Raw genomic sequence first — 21,143 nt, 5'->3', positions numbered from 1 at the left:
CTCTGGATTTTGGTATCTGTGAGGGGTCTTGGCACAACTCTTCCTTGGATACTGAGGATGACTGTACTTCCTATTCATTTGTCTCTTAAGTCATTAAACTTTTACCCTGCCAATTCCAGTTTGCTTCTAAATCTGTCGAATGACATCAACATGTTATTACCTACCTTGATCATAAATAATTTTTTTTTTTGCTTTTTAGTATATCTTGTACTTTTTTTATTGTGTGCTAGACATTTTGTCTATGATGACTGAAATGAATATTATTATTTCCAGAAAGGGTGTGCTACTTTTTCTCTTAGGTTCCTACAGTGGGGTGAAGTCAATCTGATTTATATTTGAGCTGGGCATGTGCTTTGCTGCAGCTTTAGTTTGATTAAGTCCACTCAGGTTTCAGGTGTTTTGAGGGTGGGATTAGGACTTTCCCTTCTGCAGAGTCTGTTATGTGGGCACTGTGGAGAATCTGAAGATCTGCCTGCCTTTCAGAGTTGAGCTGGCAACTTTTAAGAACTATGGAATATCTTTTGCTTTTTAGACCACAGTTGCCTGGACTTTGGGTTCCTGGAGTTTCTTTTCTCTCCAGTTCTGTTTCTTGCTTTTTGTACCTCAAGAGGATTATTCATCACAGATCCAAATTTTTTGTTTCCCACTAAACAGCTACACTGAGATTATGCACTGACAGTGTTATATTTACGTTATCTAGAACCACAGTTAATCTTATGCATGTTTAACTACTGTACCTTTTGTATTTAGTGCGTACTTAGGCAATGTTTTACATATATTAACTAATTTAGGGAAGTACTATTTTTTTCCCCTGTAGGTAAAGTATCTGAGGCACAGAGGTTGAGTAACTGATCACAGTCATAAGAGTAATAAATGGCAGAACTTTGACTTAAACCTGGCCATCTGCTCTATATTAAACACGGTGATATGGTATGGCTCTCCAATTTCACTGTTCTTCTTCTCAGTTAAATTTGATTCATTTAGCCTGAGGTTATATTGCGCAGCATAACTAAAATGTTGGTTTGTTTCAAATGGTATCATTACTTGGAAGGATAAAGTAGGGAAAATTTAATGATGTTATACCAATGAGATGTTTTATTAGCTAGATTAATGAAACAAATAAGAACACAAATTGTTATATGCTGCTGGGAGCACAATTTTTTATGATACGGGTTCTTTTGCAGGGATTGTGTTTTAAAAAGGAGTTCTTGATTATTTATGGAAATGAGCACGTGGAGACTTGGTAATGCCTCTGCCAGTATCATCTTCATGTTTTGTTTAAGTACATACAAGAACTTTCTTCTTGTCAGTTGTGAGCTTCACAGGGCAGGCATTGTTTCTTGTTTATTTTTGCACTCTACTTTGATACCTTATGCCTTGCCTTATACTTTGGGGCAGAAGATGCTAGAGAAAAGGTGCATGGACATTTGGATTAGGCAGACATGAGTTTGAATCTCAATTGTTTTCCTTGCTGATTGGATCATGTCTTGGAAAGCTTTAACCCATGGTCCTGATCTAGCCCACTGCGTATTTTTGTAATTAACAATGTTGTTGGCATGTAGACACAACCAGAAGTTTAAATATTTTTCTCCAGTGGCAGAGTTGAGTGATTACAACTACTCTATAGTTGTGCAAAGTCTAAACTAGTAAATATCTAGTCATTTACAGAAAAAGTTTTATAACCTTTGGGTTGGATGATTTTAGGAATACCGCTTAATCTTTTGAATCTGAGTTTCTTTATTAAGTGAAATAATGAATTACCTAATAAATTTGTGTTAAAGAAGGGAGGTGAAGTATATGAAATTTTTGGCATGGTACCTGGAATGCATTAGGCTTTCAATACATGTCTCTGTTCTTCTAATTTTTATTCTTGATATCAAGTTTAATGACTCAGTGTCTTGATGGATACTCTAGCACTTTCCTACCTTCTCCTTAACTTCTTTCATTGAAAGATTTGAAGGAAAATGATACAGGTACAATTACTCTGTTTTGTGTAGTGCCTTTACATGTGTCAGGCTTTGTAGATTCTTAAGAAAACTCCGGCTGCTTTTTGAGTGAGAGTTAGCTTGTTAATTTTTAGAGATATCAATTCTGTTCTCTGACAGTAATGTACTATTTAAAAAAGGAAAGAAAGGTTAAAAATTGTCTTACAGTAAAGTACTATTTAAAAAAGGAAAGAAAGGTTAAAAATTGTCTTATCTGGTATGTTTTCTACTGGGCTTTAAACATAGGTATACAATGAAACTACAAATTAATGAATGGACAGGTTGGCATCTTTATGTTTTTACCAGATCAACTAGTTTGACCCTTGAGGGACACTGAGTCAAACAAATGATGTAACTTGACATGACTTTCATTGTTTCCTACTTTTTTTTTTTTTCAAAATTGAGAGAATAGAACAGAAACTGTGATATCATATAAATAACTTACGAGCATACCTGGCCATGAATATTTTTGTTCTTTACAAAGAAATAAGATTTCTCCAGTAAATCATGGCGAAAATAACTTTGTCAACTCACTAAAGCCTGCAGCATACTTTCCTTAGAAAGTCCCAGTATGTGAAAATGGGCTTTGCATTTTATTAATCCTTTGTTAACTTTCAAGATTTTCACTCTTCCCTGTTTTGCCATGTTTTGTTATTTATTTAACAAACTCATATTAAGGGTATGCTCTCTATTAGATATCATAATAGAGTAAGAGCAATTAACCTGACAGACATTCTCATAGCACTCGGTGAGTTTACAGTTTAGTGAGGGCAGCAGATAGCATGCAACAAATAGTTGCAAGAGTAATAAAGCTAATAAAAGGGGAGTATCAGTGAAAGTGTCAGTGGGAATGCCTGAGATAGAAGTACCTGAGCCAAGGGATTGGGGATTCTTGTTTGAGGGAGTTTGTAACATTTAGGTTGAGATGTCAAGAATGTGTTTAGTTTATTGATGAGTGGCACAGGTTGACTCTGAAGTGTTTAGGACAGAAGGAACCTTGTGGAGGTCCTTGAGGTGTCTAAACACAGTGAAGCTGGCCAAGACCAAGACCTGATGATTCTAGCCCTCTGAGGCCATATTAAATACTGAGAAGCATTAAAAACCTTCTCTCATGGAGTTCAGAGTAGCTCTGGGTGGCTATTGCAATAGTTTAGGTCTGGTGTAGGATACTGGGGCTATCAGCGAATGGCAGTGATGATGGGGAGAACAGGGTGGATTTGAAAGTGGGATTGACAGAACTCAGTTGATTGGATCTAAAAGATGAGAGGAAAAATATGTCTTCTAATATGAGCTAGAACGGACGGTAGGCACCACTGATGGAAAACAGGGGGGGAGTACAGGCTTGAGAAGAAGATAGGAGTTCAGTTTTGCATGTGTGTTTGAGATGCCTGTGGCACTGTCAACCAGATACCTCAGGGAATTAAGGTGTGAGCCATTGGCCTATAGAGAGTGATCCGAATCAGGGTAGTGGATCAGATGCTCAGCAGGCGTGTGTGGAGAGAGAAGTAATAGGGCCTACTACAGAAATTCCAGCATTTGAGGATAGTGAAAGGGAAGCCTGTGAAAGGAAACTGAGGGTCAACTAGAGGCACAGGAGGACAATGAGGAGTGTAAGGGTCATGGAAACCACAGGGAGAAAATCTTTCAGGAAGGATCAACAGTGTTGTATGGTGCTAAGAGGTCAGGTGAACCAAGGACTTGGAATTGTCTATTAGATTCTGTGACTTGGAGGGGAGGCTAGAAAGAATGAGTTTCTTCTTGTGATGGTGGAGCATCTTAACTCTATTTAAAATCTTGAGCCTACACATTGTATTTCAGAGGACGTTTTCCTCTTATTAGATTGGTGCTCTAGAACATGTGTAACTGTTAATGATCCTAATCAGGTGCTTTTGAGCAGCTTCCATGCTGCTGCGCTGTATTTAACTTTCCTAACTTGTCCCTTTAGGCTTCTCCTCACTACTAGTTTCATTAATCAGACATCTAATTCTCTTAGAGCCTGAGTGCTTCACAGTCCTCAACTCTTTGCTGCATTCCAATTTTGAAACTAACGTCTTCATGTATACAATGAAAGCACTTGACCTCAAGTTTTGTTTCCTTTTTCATTCATTCATTTTCTTTCTCACTCCCTCTTTCTTTGTAGAAAGTGTGTTAAATTACTGGAAAAATACCTAAAATTGAGAACTTATAAAATGAACTACCAGAGCTCTCATTTTCAGTATTTGGACTGTGAAATTTTGCTTTCTTGGTATGATTCATCAAAACCAGTTATTCCAAGGGCCTCTAGGATATGGCTTTGTGGTATGGATAGAGAAAATTCTTCATTGAGTTGTTATTTCATTGAGCTGGGTTTATAATGGATTCAAGTCAATATACACAATGTATCTTTTACTACTGTGAATCCAGGAATTTTCATATAGATGTACAGAGACTTTTCAGACACATAAGCCTGTTGGACATTTCTGGTTGTTTGCATTTATTACTGCCTAACAAAAGTGACACAGATACGTGATTCTTTCCAGTGGTTTTTGTATCGTTTTCGTCAGAAAAGTATAAGCTATGAAGTTTCACACCTCATTAATGGTAGATGAGTTAGGTGGATTCCTCGTAAAGCTAGGCAAAATTGTCAAAATTTGTTAAGGAACATCACTTTAGTGGACAAGGTAAAGAGGTTTTGTGTATGAAGTTTGGAGGAAAAAACCCCAAATAACTTCTACCGATTTAAAAAATGTATTATTGCAGAAAATTGTGAGGAGAAGCTTGAAATTAAAATTTTACTTAGGTATTTGATGTAAAACAATTTAGGTCATGAGAGGGCAGTGCACTGCTCTCTGGTCCTCCTTATCCTGGTCTTTTTCATGAGAGTGTAGTGAGAAATAACTAATAAGATCTATATTTGTAGCAATTGGAGTCATCTTGGAGTGGAAAATTACATTCTAAGCTAAGACACATAAGAATGCTGAAAGGATAAGCTTATATGGGAAGGATAAAGCAAAACGTTTCTTGGTGCTGTTTTCTTGGTCCGGATAGCTGGAGTTGATCAGGACACTTTTTCTAACACTGTTTGCCCACAGAAAGAGTGAGGCCCGAGTGTTACTTTGGTGAAAAGAGTATCGTTTAAAAATAGCCTCTTGCTTATTCTTGTATTAGAAAAAAGCCTGCCCAGACTGCATTCATTAGCCGCCTTGTATCCTGGAGTGAATTCTCAGAGCACAAGGCCACACCGTGTGTGTGCATTCTCTGCTCTAGAATTCTTGCACATGCCTAGGTATGCGGACTAGGTTCTATGGACTGCTGGGTTCTCTGTGTCAGAGCTTTCCTTTGATGACAATGTCAATTTAAAATGATACCAGGTTCATGATGGTTCCCTCTGGGAGAATTTTACACCCTGAAATTTGAGGGGCATACCTTTACCATTCCCCCCCTCCTCTATCTTTCTTTTTGAACTTCTCAGAGATAGACCTTCATGTAATTCCTGATAGTTTTAATTTTAGAATGAAAAATCAGGATTTCTGAGAATATTTAGATGAATGGTAATGACTTCTGTTGTGTGGGTCTGGTCATCATGTGGTATTTTCTTTTCCCTCCAGGAATGCTGTCTCTGCAATTTGAGAGGAGGTGCTCTTAAGCAAACGAAGAACAATAAGTAAGTAATACATTAACTGTGTTGAATTTCATTATTTTTCTTTCTCCATTCTAGAACCTTTAGATGACAGTGCGCTTTACCTCTCATTGTACATGTGGTTTCAAAGCTTTTGCTGCTCAGATCTGAGGTTGGAATTCTGTGCTTCAGAGACTTCTACTGTTAGCACTGTCATCTCGGCAGGGCAAGAGTAGTCCAAGTTACGCTTCTGTTCTTTGTATTTGATGCCATGAAAAATAACCCCTCTTTTACTCACAGAGTTTTCAAAATGAAATCCAGGTACCGTTAGAATCCTGATGTTTAATATGATGAATGCTATTGGTCTGTTAAAAACAGAGCATGCCTTCAGCCGGGCGTGGTGGCAGGTGCCTGTAGTCCCAGCTACTCGGGAGGCTGAGGCAGGAGAATGGCGTGAACCCGGGAGGCGGAGCTTGCAGTGAGCCGAGATCGCGCCACTGCACTCCAGCCTGGGTGACAGAGTGAGACTCCATCTCAAAAAACAAACAAACGAACAAACAAACAAACAAAAAACAGGGCATACCTGAGAACGTGAAACTGTGATCTTCAGATATTTCAGTCATAGCAATGATAATGAAACCATTTACTTTTTACGTTATCAAATTAACAAGAATGTAAGTGTACTAAATTAGAAAAGATAGGGAGAAAACATTGATATTAAGATTTAAAGGGATCAGGTGGAGAATATGAAGAGAATCTTGAAAGAGAGTCATAAGTAAACATAAAAGGAAGGCAGTCTAGTTTTTATGACTGTTCTACATAGATTTTATTTTTTTTCATGACCAGGTTTTAATATTGAAAATGGGGCCAAAGCATATTATTACAGCATACGCTGGAATAGAGACATGTCAAAATAACCTGGGCAGATTTTGCAGGCTGGCACTTGAGGGCCAGATTCAGGTCCAAGATACGTTTTGTAGGACCCATGCACCGTTTTATAAATTGCATCTAAAATTTTAAAATTGAGAGATTTTACATTAAAATCCAGATTTTCATCTTTAATTGCAAATGATTGTATATCCCTATAAGGCAGTAATAACAAGTTGGGATAGAACCCAGTGTCAGTGGGGCAGGTACTCCTCAGTTCACCATGATTTCCTGGTAAATGTGTATTTGCTTATATTCCGCCTGGCCCCCTGGGCACTGGAGTTAGGATTCCTGGTGTAATATAATGGTGGAGTTAGCATAATTCTTTACATGTGCACGTGTTTCTGATTGCTGGGAAGGAGAAATGAAGGTATTTATCATTATTACATTAATGAAATTTGTTGTAAGGAACTGTAGGGTTTGTTTAATTTTTGAAAGACGATGTTCTTCCACAGTCCTGGTTGATATGATTTGCACTGTACTAAAAACTCTTCACTAGTTCTTGGATATTGCACTGGATGCCGTACTGTGAGATGGTTTAGGTGGTTCCTGTATAAATACAGGTGATAAGAAGTTTTCTTTCTATGCTTGGACCACAACAAAAAGAAATAGTGTTTTCTATAGAATGATAGTATTTATTTCGATGTGGAAGAATGCCCTGATGGGGTTGATACTTGTTTTCTCTTCCTGTGGTCTTGAAAGACAGGATCGAGTCCGATGCTGTTTGAGTGAAGTAAATATGCTTTGGCTTAAAAATATGTTGATGGATTTGACAATTCTTTCAAGATCTCTTCAAACCTCGTGATTCTTTACATTTATTTTGAGATATAACATTTATGAGACATTTAATAGTATTAATGAGAAAGTTGTCATTTTGCAGAAAATGAAAAAAGTAGGAAACCAGGGTACAAGATAAACTTCATTTCTCTTTGTCTCTGGGTCTCATTGATTATAGTAAGATTGCAGCGAGAAACAATATAATTAAAGATTAGCATTAATTCTTTGGGAGAACTTTAGCTGCTTGAACAAGTTTGCTTCATGACATTTGTATTATTTAAAAAGGTTATATGCTATACCCAGTTCATACCTTTTATTAATTGAACTAATCTCTTGCCACATATTGATTAGTTTAAGTACATTAAGCACATGCATATTCCAGCATCACGTGAAATAAGAAACCTACATTTCAGTGTTTTGCAGATCAAGTGTAGAAAAATATATGCACTTTGATAGGATAGAGTCCTGGGCCTTTACCAGCTCTTCATGGCACAATGTTGTTGGGCAGCTGTGGTGGTGAGTCTGTCCAGGTATCATTTAGGAGGTTTACAGTTCAGAATCTGTTTGTGATGGATTTAGGCTTTTGGCTTTCTTGCTCATATGTGTATTTCCCATCTGTGAGAACTGGCATCAAGTTGAAGTATGTAAGTTTAGGGTACTTTTGTTTATGTTTAATGTCTCCTTTCCTGTAGGTGGGCCCATGTCATGTGCGCCGTTGCGGTCCCAGAAGTTCGATTCACTAATGTCCCAGAAAGGACACAAATAGATGTAGGCAGAATACCTTTACAGAGGTTAAAATTGGTGAGTGGCAAAGCTTCTTTTTTCCCTCATAAATCAGTGTTAATTTCAAGTTTGAATTTTTCCATTAATGCACATATTCCCAAGATATATTTTCTCCTAGCTTCCTTTTACTTTTCTACCCTTATTTTCCTTTAACCTAAATTTATTTATTCCTACACATTCTTTTCCTGTTATATTGTAAGTCTGCATATAACCTTCCTCAAATTCTGTCTGAAATGAGGAAAAAGATAGTAATACATTTCCTGAATTAATGTGAACTTTCAAACTATAGGTTATCTGGTAAGATTTGTCAGTATTGAAGCTGAGCCATCTAACTAAATTGTTTAGATTTTTCTCACTTTTCTCACTTGACTCTCTTTAGTTGATCTTAACCTAGCAAAATGTATCTAACCTAATTTCATTATCTCTTCTCCAAGAAGAGACACACAGAGAAATAAAGAGGCTTTTATTTTTACGAAATATTTTCTCACTCTTGAATAGGTACAAGTCACTTAATAGGCCAAACTCTCTGGCTTGTTCAGAAACTGTAAAAGTCTTCCCGTTGGTTTCTGTTAAGAGTATTTTTCATTGAAAATATAGGCCTTTATTGTCTTTAACATTGAAGTAACTTTGTAGTTTTATTCAATTATGAGCCAACAGATCTTTAGTTTAGACCCTTATATTGCATATACCTAATTAGAACACTCCCCAAAGTACAACTGCATGACCTTAATGTATTGGAGCATGTCTTACAGGTGGACCTAAAACTCTAGAATTGCCTAAGTCCTTGTTGTTTTCCACTGAAGGTCTTTCCACTGTACAGCATTTCAGGCACCATCACTATGACTCTTTCTTCTTGACTGTTGCTCGTTTTCCCACTGCTCTTTTCCCCAGTGGGGAGCTGGGTGTGCCATCTCTGGGTCTCTCATGCAGAAATTCACAATCTAGTCTCCTGTATTTTGTTTTCTGAGAATTGAAAGTGAACACTGTTATTTGCCATCATACCTCCATCAAGAATTTCACTTCACTAGGAAATATGTGGGCCTTTCACGGAACTGGTGATTGCTGTGGGCTGATATGAGTGTCGGGCCTAGGATGCTCAGCATGTGGTAGTTGGAAGTTCTGTATTCTAAGATGGAAATGAGTGGGGCATTTAAATGGCCCTCTAGAGGTCACAGTGACTGTCAGAAGAAGTAGGAAGACAGTGTAATTCTTCTGCTCCTGGACTTCCATAGGAAAGCTTGAAATCTTATACCCAGATTACCCTCCCCCGCCAAAAAAAGGACACCAAAAAACAAACAAAAGGTTTGTAAGAATTAGGACTGTAAGACATGATATCCAAAAAAAGGTTGAACTACCACATGTTAAATAATTTAATGTTTAGTGTGACAAATATTAACAAATGTTAACATTTCCATTTTTTTTTCTGATTATAAAAGTAATATGTATTTGTCAAAATTCTACCACCACCTTTTAAAATCACCTATGTGTCTGTATTGTTACCAGTGCAGTACCCTCAGAGGGAGTAGTCACTGCTCTTGAGTCTGCCTCCACAGGCCTATGTCTTGGCTTCTCTAGTCCATAAATGCTTCCTTAAAGATTTAACGTTACCTGCATCAGTCCCAAAGCGTTTTTGAGAGAACAGCAGGGAAGGGCAGGGGGATTATTTCATGCACAGTCAGGCTGTTATGTCTAGAATGGTGAAGCTTGTTGCTTTCCTCACAATGCTGTGCTTCATCTTGATCGCGCGTATCACAGGTTTCTCATGAAGCGTTTCCTTCCTTAAGTGATCGGTACCTTTAAAAGAGCATGTCTTAACTGAATGTCGTGTCACCTAAAGTCTATTCAAATGATAGCGTAGAGCTATAGTTACAAATATAAACTGAGATCTGTGAAATATTTTTGTTTGAAAATAGCAGTCTATAGACCAGATTATTTTTCATATAATTGAAAGTTTCTTAGAATGATCCTCATCAAAATGCTTCTAGTAGTTATCTTTAGTGGAATAATAATATGAGGAGCAACTTCAGTTGGGGGGAAGAATTACTCAGTTTGTATGACAGGGGCAATGACCAGAAGTCTGGATTCTTTTTCACGTAGACTCCTCAGGAAGGAATCATCATCCTTGTGAGTCCACTGCAGTCCATCGCCTGTGCCCCAGTCTTCACTGATGTTCCATGGTGATCAGACTCAGAGAGGCTGGCTTTGAATAATACAGTTTACTTATGTGGGGAATGAAACACACCTTTCCAGGGAGTAGGATGCTCTGCCTCTATGTTGTTAAGGGTACGCTTTCCTGATATAGGCATTCTTCTGAAGTTTAAATGGTAATCTAACAAGTTCATGGCTGGCAGGAAAGCAGAGTAGTTTTGTGTGGTATTTCATCCAGGCCAAAGTAAGCTATTTTATTCTGCCTATTTCATAAATATATATGTGTCTGCTAGTGTCAAAGTTTCAGTATTTTTTCTGGAGCTGTGGGCATTCCTCTTCTGAACTCGACTGTCCACTCTGCCTTCCTGTTCATACAACTGGAAAATAATAAGATTTGTTTAGATATCATAATCAATTTATTTCACCAAACAATTATCACTTACCTTGCCATGTAGTGTACATTTTTGAATAAGACGCAGTTTTTGTTCTCTCAGCCTTGGCACTATTGACATTTTACAGCAGATAGTTCTTTGTTGTGGAGGACTGTCGTGTGCATCACAGGATTCCAGCATCCTTCACCAAACAGGCATTGCCACCCATCCCCTGGGAGGCAAAATCACCCTCATTTAAGAACCCATGGGTCTACAGCGAAGATATAGACAGAAAGAGAACATTTTCAATGCTTGCCATTTTTACAGAATATCTTGGTTGGAAGAACTGAATTCAAGACTGACAGAACAGAAATTATTAAATGTTTTAAAAAACAATCCTGGAGTTTTTTTCTTTTTTCAAATCCAAATTTCTTTTTCGTCAGCAAAGCAATAAAGCCTGGTAACATGTGCATATTAGCTACTATATACTTATTAATCATATAATCTGATTTAGCAATTTAACATTACCTGTTCTTATAGAAATTGAACAACCAAATAGAATACTAGTAGAGTTTCACCTAAGATTAAAATTCTGTGATATATGTGTATATGCACATAGTAGTCACTGAGTAAATATTTATGAAATGAATAAAAGGCAGTAAATCATTATTCATTATTTGTGCTTGAGGCTTAAAATGACTGTGGCTAGAGGAGTGTGATCAGACAATAAAAAATGGCCTGTGCCTTTCCACGGTTTCTCCTTTAAATGTAACAGTAGAAAATTCACACACATCTCTGCATACTGCTCTAAAGCAAGGCATTACTTAACTTATCTGCATCACAGGGGACATATGATTAAATTGTAGAGCCCAGCAGTACTCCAGAGAGCCTATGAAACATGCATGCAGTACTCGTCTTGTTGGTTGAAAATTCTGATCTTGGAACTTTTGGTCAGCTGGGGATTGAAAACCGAGTGGACAAGTGGTTCATCCCTGAAGCAACAGCAAGGGCTGCATCTCTTCAGTACCCACCAGGTGGTGCTGCTGCACCAGTTTTTTACGTTGCTCTTAAACTACCACTTCCCTTCTCTAGTGCCTCACCAGGGCTCTGGCCACACCTGCAGAGACAGAGAGAGAGCACGAGTGAGATATTGTTGTACACTGGGGTGCTTTAGCCCAAGGGATGGCAATAGGGCATCGAAAGTGCTGCTCGTGATGCATTCGAAGTGTTGAATTCCAAAGGATAACTTTTAGTTTAGTTTTCATTTAGCTGTGTAAAAGAGCTGCTTTCCCTTGGGGCAAGTTAGAGTTTTTCTGAATAAGTAATAAACAACAGTGTAAAAGCTAGTAACTGCAAGAGGCTAATAGAATGACTGGTGAGTAAGCGTAAGTTTAAAATGTCTTCCAATATATGAAGGCTGTTTATTTTTAAAATGCTCATTATTAGCAGTCTTTCTAGAATATGAAATATTGGAATTTATGCAGAGATATTTGAATATTTTGGTAACACTGTTGTTAGTCTTTTTTTTTTTTTTTTTTTTTTTTTTTGAGGCGGAGTCTCGCTCTGTCGCCCGGACTGGAGTGCTGTGGCCGGATCTCAGCTCACTGCAAGCTCCGCCTCCTGGGTTTACGCCATTCTCCTGCCTCAGCCTCCCTAATAGCTGGGACTACAGGCGCCCGCCACCTCGCCCGGCTAGTTTTGTATTTTAGTAGAGACGGGGTTTCACCGTGTTAGCGAGGATGGTCTCGATCTCCTGACCTTGTGATCCGCCCGTCTCGGCCTCCCAAAGTGCTGGGATTACAGGCTTGAGCCACCGCGCCCGGCCAAGTCTATTAATTATTCAGAGTTTCAGCCTACAACTTTTGAAAAGCTCCTCTGTTAAATTATTCGTGCAAAGAGAATTTTGTGGAGGATACAGGGAAGGATTTGTTTACTTGAGCAGATTTTTCCTCTTGTGTATAATGGCCAGTTTTTTAAAAAATGACGACAAATGGAAAACAAGTCTTTGTCTGCTCTTCTGGTGGTTTGGTTGACCCCAAAATTGGTGCTCGTGGCTTCATGGAGCATTCCTCAGCTCATGCCAACCACTTGCTTTCGTAATGGAATGTCATGGGTGTGGCCTTTGTTCATCATACAATTAAATGGACAACAATGATGACATTAGACTTACTTTCAAGACATTTTGTTTTCTTGTATTTCTGTGTTCAATTTTAAATACTTTAATAATTAACTTTTAAAACCTAAAACATTTTAATGAAAATAAGTTTGGCTGTAGTGATCTCCATCCAATTAAATTTGTTCTTTCTTTCCTTTTCTTTAACAATATTTCACTTTTGTGTGGAGTAATTAAAGTAATTGCTGCTGAGCTAAAAAAATGCTACAGGTTGCTATCCAAAACTACCAGGTTGTGAAGTAGAGTCATCCTGTTACAGGGAAGAAATAAAAATGTTAATAAATCTTAAGAAATGAAAAGTTAGCTGAATGGGCTAAGGACTGTCATATCCTAAAATGACCTTCCCTTAAATTTTGTAATGAAATCTAAGATTTTTACGGTGATCTGCTTCCAAACTCTACCGCCTTCTTCCTTCTGTGTGATCATACTACAAAACATCATTTGTTATCTCTAAAGTTCCATCCTTAATTCTTCTTCCTGATCATTTTAAATTGTAAAACAAAATAGGCCATTCTGTCTTAATGTGTGTTTTCCTAAAGGAAGAACCAATCCTAAAGGGAGAACCAGTTTCCCTGTCAGCTTCAGCATTCTTCTGATATTTAATGTAGGTTTTATTTTACTTAGTATTTTTATTACCTGCCCCATAGAATAAATCGCTTTGCTTCTGAATGACTTCACTGTATGGGAAAAGTAATCCTTAGGGCAAGTCCTATTACTGCAAACCCCTTCCCTGTGCCCTGCAGCACCTTCTCTGTTCACCAAAAGAATATGCGAGGATTGGCACTTCCTAGTACAATAGGAGGCTACTGAGGATATTTCCTTCTTCCCATGTTTAAGTGTGCTTCAGGGATAGCCCCGTCTAGGGATTTGTGTGAAGTCACAGGTGATTGGTGTGTCTGAGGCACTTGGAGGACTTGAAAGAAAAGAATTGACCCCAGGTTGGTATAGATTTAGAATTTATTCAGAATGTTTTCCTTTTCTTCTTTCTGTCTTGTTTTCTCTACTAGTATGATTCATTGGCCGTAGTCATAACTGAATCTCTGGAAGAAGAGCAAAATTGTGTACAGACAAAAACAAAGAAACATCGAGATGTATAAAACACACATTAAGACAGAATGGCCTATTTTGTTTTACAATTTAAAAATGATCAGGAAGAAGAATTAAGGATGGGACTTCAGAGATAACAAATGATGTTTTTGTAGTATGATCACACAGAAGGAAGAAGGCGGTAGAGTTTGGAAGCAGATCACCGTAAAAATCTTAGATTTCATTATAAAATTTAAGGGAAGGACATTTTAAAAATCTAGCAAAAGGAATAAAAATAAAGTATGGATTTCTGGTAGTTGCTGTATGTTTACCATGAATGTTTATTGTATACATTGATCATTTCCTGCAGCTTAAATTAATTAAAGATCTGTGGTATTTTTGTAAGTAAGCCAGCAAAGCAGGTCTGTGGGTTTTAAGAAATCTTAGGAAGTTGTAGCAGACCCTAAATGCAACCATTAGTTTTAAGTACTCTATTTGGAGATAAAGTTTTCAAATAGGCTGTTGTATGAATATTTAAATATTAAATCACATCTTTCAATGCAGTGGATGTCTGTTTTGATTGCTGTCATTGCATAAAAAACTTGGCATTGAGACCAGCCTGGCCGACATGGTGAAACCCCATCTCTACTAAAAATACAAAAATTAGCCGGGTGTGCGTGGTGCTTGCTTGTAGTCCCAGCTACTCGGGAGCCTGAGGCAGGAGAATTGCTTGAACCTGGGTGGCGGAGGTTGCAATGAACCAGTATCGTGCCGCTGCACTCCATCCTGGCGACAGAGCGAGAGTCCATCTCAAAAAACAAACAAACAAACAAAAACAAAAAACTTGGCATCGTTCATTGGTCACAGATGCATCTGTCCTCACAGTGGTGTAGCATGATGCTTTTGGTTTCTGTATCTTTATTCCTTTCTAGGATTTTTACATTTGAAATCCTATTTCTACAAGCAAATAGAGGGAGAAATGAATTTTGGAATAGCAGAATTTGCCCCTGGGCACTTGATGACCTCTGATTTGTATTTGACAAGTGCACGAAGCACAGGCACAAGTGTTCTCTGAATGAAGAACATTATTTTGAAAAGGAATTTACACTGCAATGATGACTGAGCTACAAGCCTTTCAGTATCTGGCTGAGACCATACTATTCTGCTTAGAAGCCTCTGTACACTTTAAAATTTGTACCTGAAGGCAAATAATAGTGAACCTGAAAGCCAAAGATTATAGTTTTGAAAGGTACATCAATTCTGAAAATAGAGTAGTTTCACTGTGGTATTCCATCTCAAGAGTTGAATCAAGGGGGAAAAATACAATCACGCTTCCTGTTTCTTAGACGAAGGCGCATGTTCTCTTGCTAACTTGACTCATGTTATCAGATGTACTGAATACTAAAAATAGAATTATTGAGAGATAAAGATAGGCTCTGCCTCTTGTGCTGTAAGATCACTCAGAGTTCTATTTAGTTAATGTTACAGCAATGTTCGTGAGCAACTTGGCTTTCTTTCTGAAGGAATCAAGGTTGTATTTGACAGGGCCTCTGTTAATGCATTTTAGGAAATGTAAAGACATTGATTATCTTTCATCATGCTAAAAGAAAAGAAGTGGTGTTGTAAAGGCAATCAGAAAAAGTCATTATGTTCCACATTAACTCATGTACCAATTTATTCACAGGCTCAGGTATTTTTAAAGACAGAGAAGTTCTAAGAAAATAATAAACATTGACAATAATGAGAAAACTTATTGCTTAAACAGTGATCAGTAATGTTAATGTGCACAAAATGTGCTTTAAATAGTGAACTTTTCTAAAGGAGGAGTAAGAGATACTATACTACAGATGAGATGGTTGTGGTATGGTATATGGTGTCCTATTATTTAATACAGCCAGTATAAAATTATACAACATCATTAAGATAATGTTCTTCAGAATTTCAACATACACATGTCTCCAACTTTGTAAGGTTTTTAAAGAAGTGTAGTGCAAAAAAAATAGTACATTAGTAGCTGTATAGTACTTAACTGTCAGAATGATTTGCTACAGGGACTAGATCCTATTGCAAGCTGTCAAATTTGTATATTGCTGTAATACCAAACCATAAAATCTTTTGAGTAAAATGGAAAATGTCAGATGGGCATGACTACAAATAATATACTTTCTGAAGGCTGTAGATGTCTATAGGAGGAAATGTGTAAATGCATGAAATGTTATCTTGTTACTATGGATTTTTCTTTATCTGTTGAGAGAAAAACTGTGAGGCAAAAGGAAATTGATTGGAGCCTTTAAATTTTCAGTTTTGAAGTCATTTTTTTCCTGAGGACTAATGTTAAAAACATTATTAGATAAGTAGAACTTCAGATAATTCATGATTAAAGAGTATTGTGAAAAAATAATCTTATTTTCTTACTTGCATTGCTGAATGGTCCAGTTTTTTCTGATGTTGTCTGTGTGAGTAGTGATTACTGATGGATCTTTTAATTGAGTGAGTGAGCCAGGTTGGAGTTTCAGAGACAGGGTCACTCCTTTCACTCTAGTACTGCCTGGGTCAATACCAACAAACACATGCCAAACTGAGGCAGCTGTTAGACAGCTCTAAACAATCTGTAGGGTTTTGCTTGGTCAACAGTGATTGAAAGCAGAGAGATTATAGTTTTGGAAAGGTACGGTCATTGTTGTATAACAATGAATTCATTATTCTTTGTTTTTCTGAGAAGAAGGGGTCAGGACTTAGTTACTTTTCTTTGTTTCATATTTTAATGTAAATTAGGTTATTCATTTCCTCAGAAGGGTGTGTTTTAAAAATCCACAAAAAAAGCTTTTCGTGTAAAGTGAGAACATTTTCATACTTGGAATTATAATTTCACTGTGGTATGTTTTAGGTGTGGTCCCACAATTGAGTGAGGTCTTTAACATGAGCTCCGGGTTAGACACAGATACTAGGACTGTTTTAGCCAGCCGTGGACTGGATTTATTGATCTCAATATCAAAGTTTCTCTGCATTCATCTGTATCACGCTTTAGATCACGTAATTATAAGAAGCCTCCCTTCGGTTGAGATGGAGAGTGCAGGCTCTGGGTTAAGACTGCCTGAGCCCTGTATCCTCCACTTGGGCAACCTTGGCTATGCAGATTAACCCTCTGAAGCTCTACTATAAACTATGGTGGTTGTGAGGATGAAATGAAAACGTTAACAGTCTGACATATAGTTTGCACTCAAAGAACGTTAGCAGTATTAGCTATTATTCTCTTAAGTGATTTTTTCCCCTCTATTTTCTAACACTGTTAAGAACATAGCGGTATTTTAAACAGCCTCTGGGCAGTTTGTAAACTACAGGAATTTTCTTTGAATGGAGTCCCATTAAACTGGAGTGTTCTGTCATCTCCAAGGGAGCAGGGCATAGAAGGGCTCTTCTGCAAATATCTGAGATTTCACCAACTTCCCCTGCAGTTATTGCTGAAAACCATACGATGAATAGGTTCATATTCTCTAAAACAGAAGTTTAGAAATACAGCTCTTGCTTCATGTTGAGCACGGAGATTGCACGTTGAAAAGCAATCTTGTTCAGGACAGTTTTGCAAAAAATTCCATTTCCTCGCATGGTGCAGCTGGGAGTCTTAAGCAGTTTGGGGCCTAGGGAATGACTGTGACCCATGAGTACTGTTATTTACCAGGATACCCTCTCATCCATTTCTGGCCTTTTCTCCCTTCTTGTAGAGGAAATGAATTGGACAGCCTCTCAGAAGGAATTGGGATTCTTTGAAAGCACAGTGGCCAGCAGTCAGAAGAGTTCAGTCTCTGCTATGGTATCTTGGCTGAGCCATTTTGCCTTTGGGGGACAAATCACTGTTTGGAACAGAACTGTGGTTCTCAAAGTGTGATCAGCAGACTCTGTTTCAAAGCCCTTTTCAGACATCCTAAGGCATTTAATTTTAGACTAATGATGCAAGTGCAATGGCTGGTAAAGCTACTGATGTGGCAGTAAATAAGAAACAGCTCTCCTAGAAAAGGAGAAAAATGCCCCTCATTTGTAGTGTTCGCAGATTTCATTGGTTGAAATACTCTCACTATGTCCAGTTTCAAACTACCAACATGATGTGAGCCAGCTCTTAAAATTCTCGAAGATCTAGCAGTCACTCTCAGGAGCTTGTACAAGCTTGCCGCAGCTCACTGTTGAAAATGGCTGGCACTTACCATACATCAAACCAAGGCATCAAATTGCACTAGTAACCATTGTATTCTCCAATGCCATGCATCTGGCATTTAAAAAAAAAAAAAAAAAAAAGCCAGTTTCACTTAAGAAGGTCCTTGAAATTTAAAATGGTTAATTATATTAAGTCTTGATTCTTGAACATATGCCTTGTTTACATTCTGTGTGATATGATAGGAAATACACTTAGAAAGCACTTCCACTACCTGCTATAATACATCATGGCCTTGAGGTAAAACATTTTAGTGATAGTTTGAGTTGCATGCTATACTACCAGCTTTTTCATGCAACTTTTTTTTTTTGCTATAATGAATGCCAAACAATAATTACTTTGATTTGTGTATTTGGCAGACATCTTCTAAAAAGTGAATGACGAGATTTGTTGCCTGTGACAGAATTTGAGCTTTCTACGTGAAAATTGGAATTTTAGAAAACTTGTATCCATCAATGTGATAATTTCCCAGTACTTATAGGCCTTTTAAATGAGATCAGTGGTGATATTAATTAATATAGACTTTGATATTTTGTAAGGAAATATGCCAACATTTGGAAGATTGGTGTAACTCAGTGAGAGTATTTTCTATTTTTTGTTTGTTTTTGGAGCAGGGTCTTGCTCTGTCACTCAGGTGGGAGTGCAATGGTGCCATCATGGCTCATTGCAGCGTCTATCTCCTGGGATTAAGCGATCCTTCCACCTCATTTAAAACTTTTTTTTGGTAGAGATGAGGTCTCACTGTGTTGCCCAGGCTGGTCTTGAGCTCTTCTGGGCTCAAGCAGTCTTCCCGCCTTGACCTCCTGAGTAGCTGGGATTACAGGACTAAGCCACCGTGCCCAGCCATTGAGAGTATTTTCTACATGACCAATGCATGATGTTACCAAATTATGCCTGGGTAAACTGTCTATTCCAAATGCCTGATAGACTAGTGGATTTTAAGCTACCATAGTACATACTATGAAAAGTTAATTACCTTTAGGAACTACCATTTAAGTTTTGTTGAAGTATCATGAAGAATGTCCATGATTGTCTGGAAAGGTTATTAAAATACATCTCCTTTTCCAAGTATTTATGTGTGTGAAACTGCATAGTCTTCATGTACTTAAACCAAACAACATATTATAACAGATCAAATGCTGAACCAGATAATGAGAATCAAACTCTTTTCTATTAAACTAGGCAGAGATTGGCAAAAATTTGAAACAATGCCACTCTTCAAGCTGTTTTTTTTGTTTTAGAAAATACAGTTAAATACTTTATTACATAACGGGTTTGTTATTTTTAAATGAACTCATAAATATTTAAAATATTTTCAGTTTTAATTTCTAATGTGAAAAGTATTGTTCGATAAAGCCCACATAAATCAAAGTTATTTGTGGTCCTTAATAACATCTAAGAATATAAAGGAGTCCTGATACCAACAAGTTTGAAAACCACTGGAATAGAGAGGGAATCCCCTCATAATACAGTATCCTTTCTTCTTCACTCCAGTGTTCTCACATTCCTTGCAATGATTTTGTTTATTATTTATGATATCTTGCAACTTTTCAGGTGGAAGGGAATCGTTCTGTCTTCCACCATTTTAGGCACATGGCCTTTGCTTTCTCTTGTTCCTTATTTTAGAATGTGGAGAACAGAGGAGAGGGACAGCAATTGCATACTGTCTGTATACCTTGTTACATATTTGGGTTTACTGATTTCTAACTGCTTCCTATGAATTTAATTTGAAACTGTTAACTGTTTTTCTCCCTCTCTCTTGACCCAGTAGCTCCTAGGATAGTAGCTGGTGAGTAAATACTAATTCTATATCAGGGATGACATTTTAGCAGGATTTTTTTTTTTTTTTTTTTTTTTTGAGGCATAGTCTTGCTTTGTTGCCAGACTGGAGTGCAGTGGCGTGATCTCGGCTCACTGCAACCTCCACCTCCCGGGTTCAAGTGATTCTCCTGCCTCAGCCTCCTGAGTAGCTGGGATTACAGGTGCATACCACCACACCCAACTAATTTTTGTGTTTTTAGTAGAGACAGGGTTTCACCATGTTGGCCAGGATAGTCTCCTGACCTCGTGATCTGCCCACTTCGGCTTCCCAAAGTGATGGGTTTACGGGTGTGAGCCACTGCACCTGGCCAGGATTTTATTTCTTAAAGGAGTAGACTTTTGATATAGCAGTTGTGTGGGCATGCATATTTGTTTTAGGTTGTTTAGAGATAGTTTAAGTTGTCAAGTCCTTCTACAGCTTATAATGTGAAAGACAGCTGTTCCTCTTCTCCTACTCTCCTTACTTCCCTTTCCTCAAGGGAAACCACATTCAACTATCTTTGTCTGTCTGTATCTCTCAATCCATCCTCCCATCCATCTCTTTATTGTCATTTGCCTCTAAAAAGCTAAATATTATGCCTATATTTACTTTGTTTTTTAGTCTCAAGCATGACCTATGACCCCTCGTTTTGGAGAGGGGAAGATTTAGCTCAGTTTGCTTCAGTCAGTTGCACTATAGAGATGTGCCCTTCTCCCTCCGGTAGTGTTCCATGTATTTTATATACAGTGGTTGGATAGGTAGTTGAGGATTTATGTTATTATTGCTTTGTAAACAGAATTTGTTCATAGTTGAGCCATGCTATCTGAATAGAATACCATCTCCTCTCAAAGTATTCAGATACACCAGGATGCATATCAATTTCATGTCTTTTCAGAAACCTGTCCCAGAATCTTCTATCCTGTTACAGTCTTTGACTGCCTCTTGTCTACCTGATTTTGTGTTTATCTTCCATGAGGCTGTGCTTGGATGTCTGGTAATCCTTGGTTGCTTGCCCATTTTTAATGACGGGATTGAGTAGAAGCCCAGTGCTTCTAGGTTGAGTCAGATAGTTAACCTGAAGGATTGTGATCTGGCTGGGCGTTATATTGGGGAGATACTGGTCAGGTATCTCTAGAGAAGACTTCCAGTCTCCAGATTGAAGGGTAAAAGCCTGGCTGTGGGCACCTTAGAGCCCAATGAGGCAGGAGAGCAGGTGGTCTCGGTACTCCTTAGGGAGAAGTTCACTAAGTCTGCCTTTTTTCCTACATCGACTCTACCCTCAGCAATACCTCGTGTTCCAGAGACCCTCTCTTTTACTGGCTCTGAGAATAAACCTTCAGTCCCCCC

The 21,143-nt window shown here is 37.9% G+C and overlaps 1 protein-coding gene across 1 annotated transcript in view; it reads left to right on the top strand.

The window, feature by feature from the left end:
• The window catches only part of KDM4C (lysine demethylase 4C), a 430,799-nt gene that overhangs the window by 298,820 nt on the left and 110,836 nt on the right, over positions 1-21,143 (top strand). Inside the window, 2 exon segments of the mRNA XM_017857354.1 lie at positions 5,573-5,628; positions 7,980-8,088. Coding sequence (XP_017712843.1) covers positions 5,573-5,628; positions 7,980-8,088 — 165 coding nt within the window.

Source organism: Rhinopithecus bieti, unplaced genomic scaffold, assembly GCF_001698545.2.
Source record: "Rhinopithecus bieti isolate Rb0 unplaced genomic scaffold, ASM169854v2 scaffold_42039, whole genome shotgun sequence".
Lineage (NCBI taxonomy): Eukaryota > Metazoa > Chordata > Mammalia > Primates > Cercopithecidae > Rhinopithecus > Rhinopithecus bieti.
The sequence above is the reverse complement of the archived record's forward strand: the minus strand, read 5'-3'. Positions and strand labels throughout refer to the sequence as shown.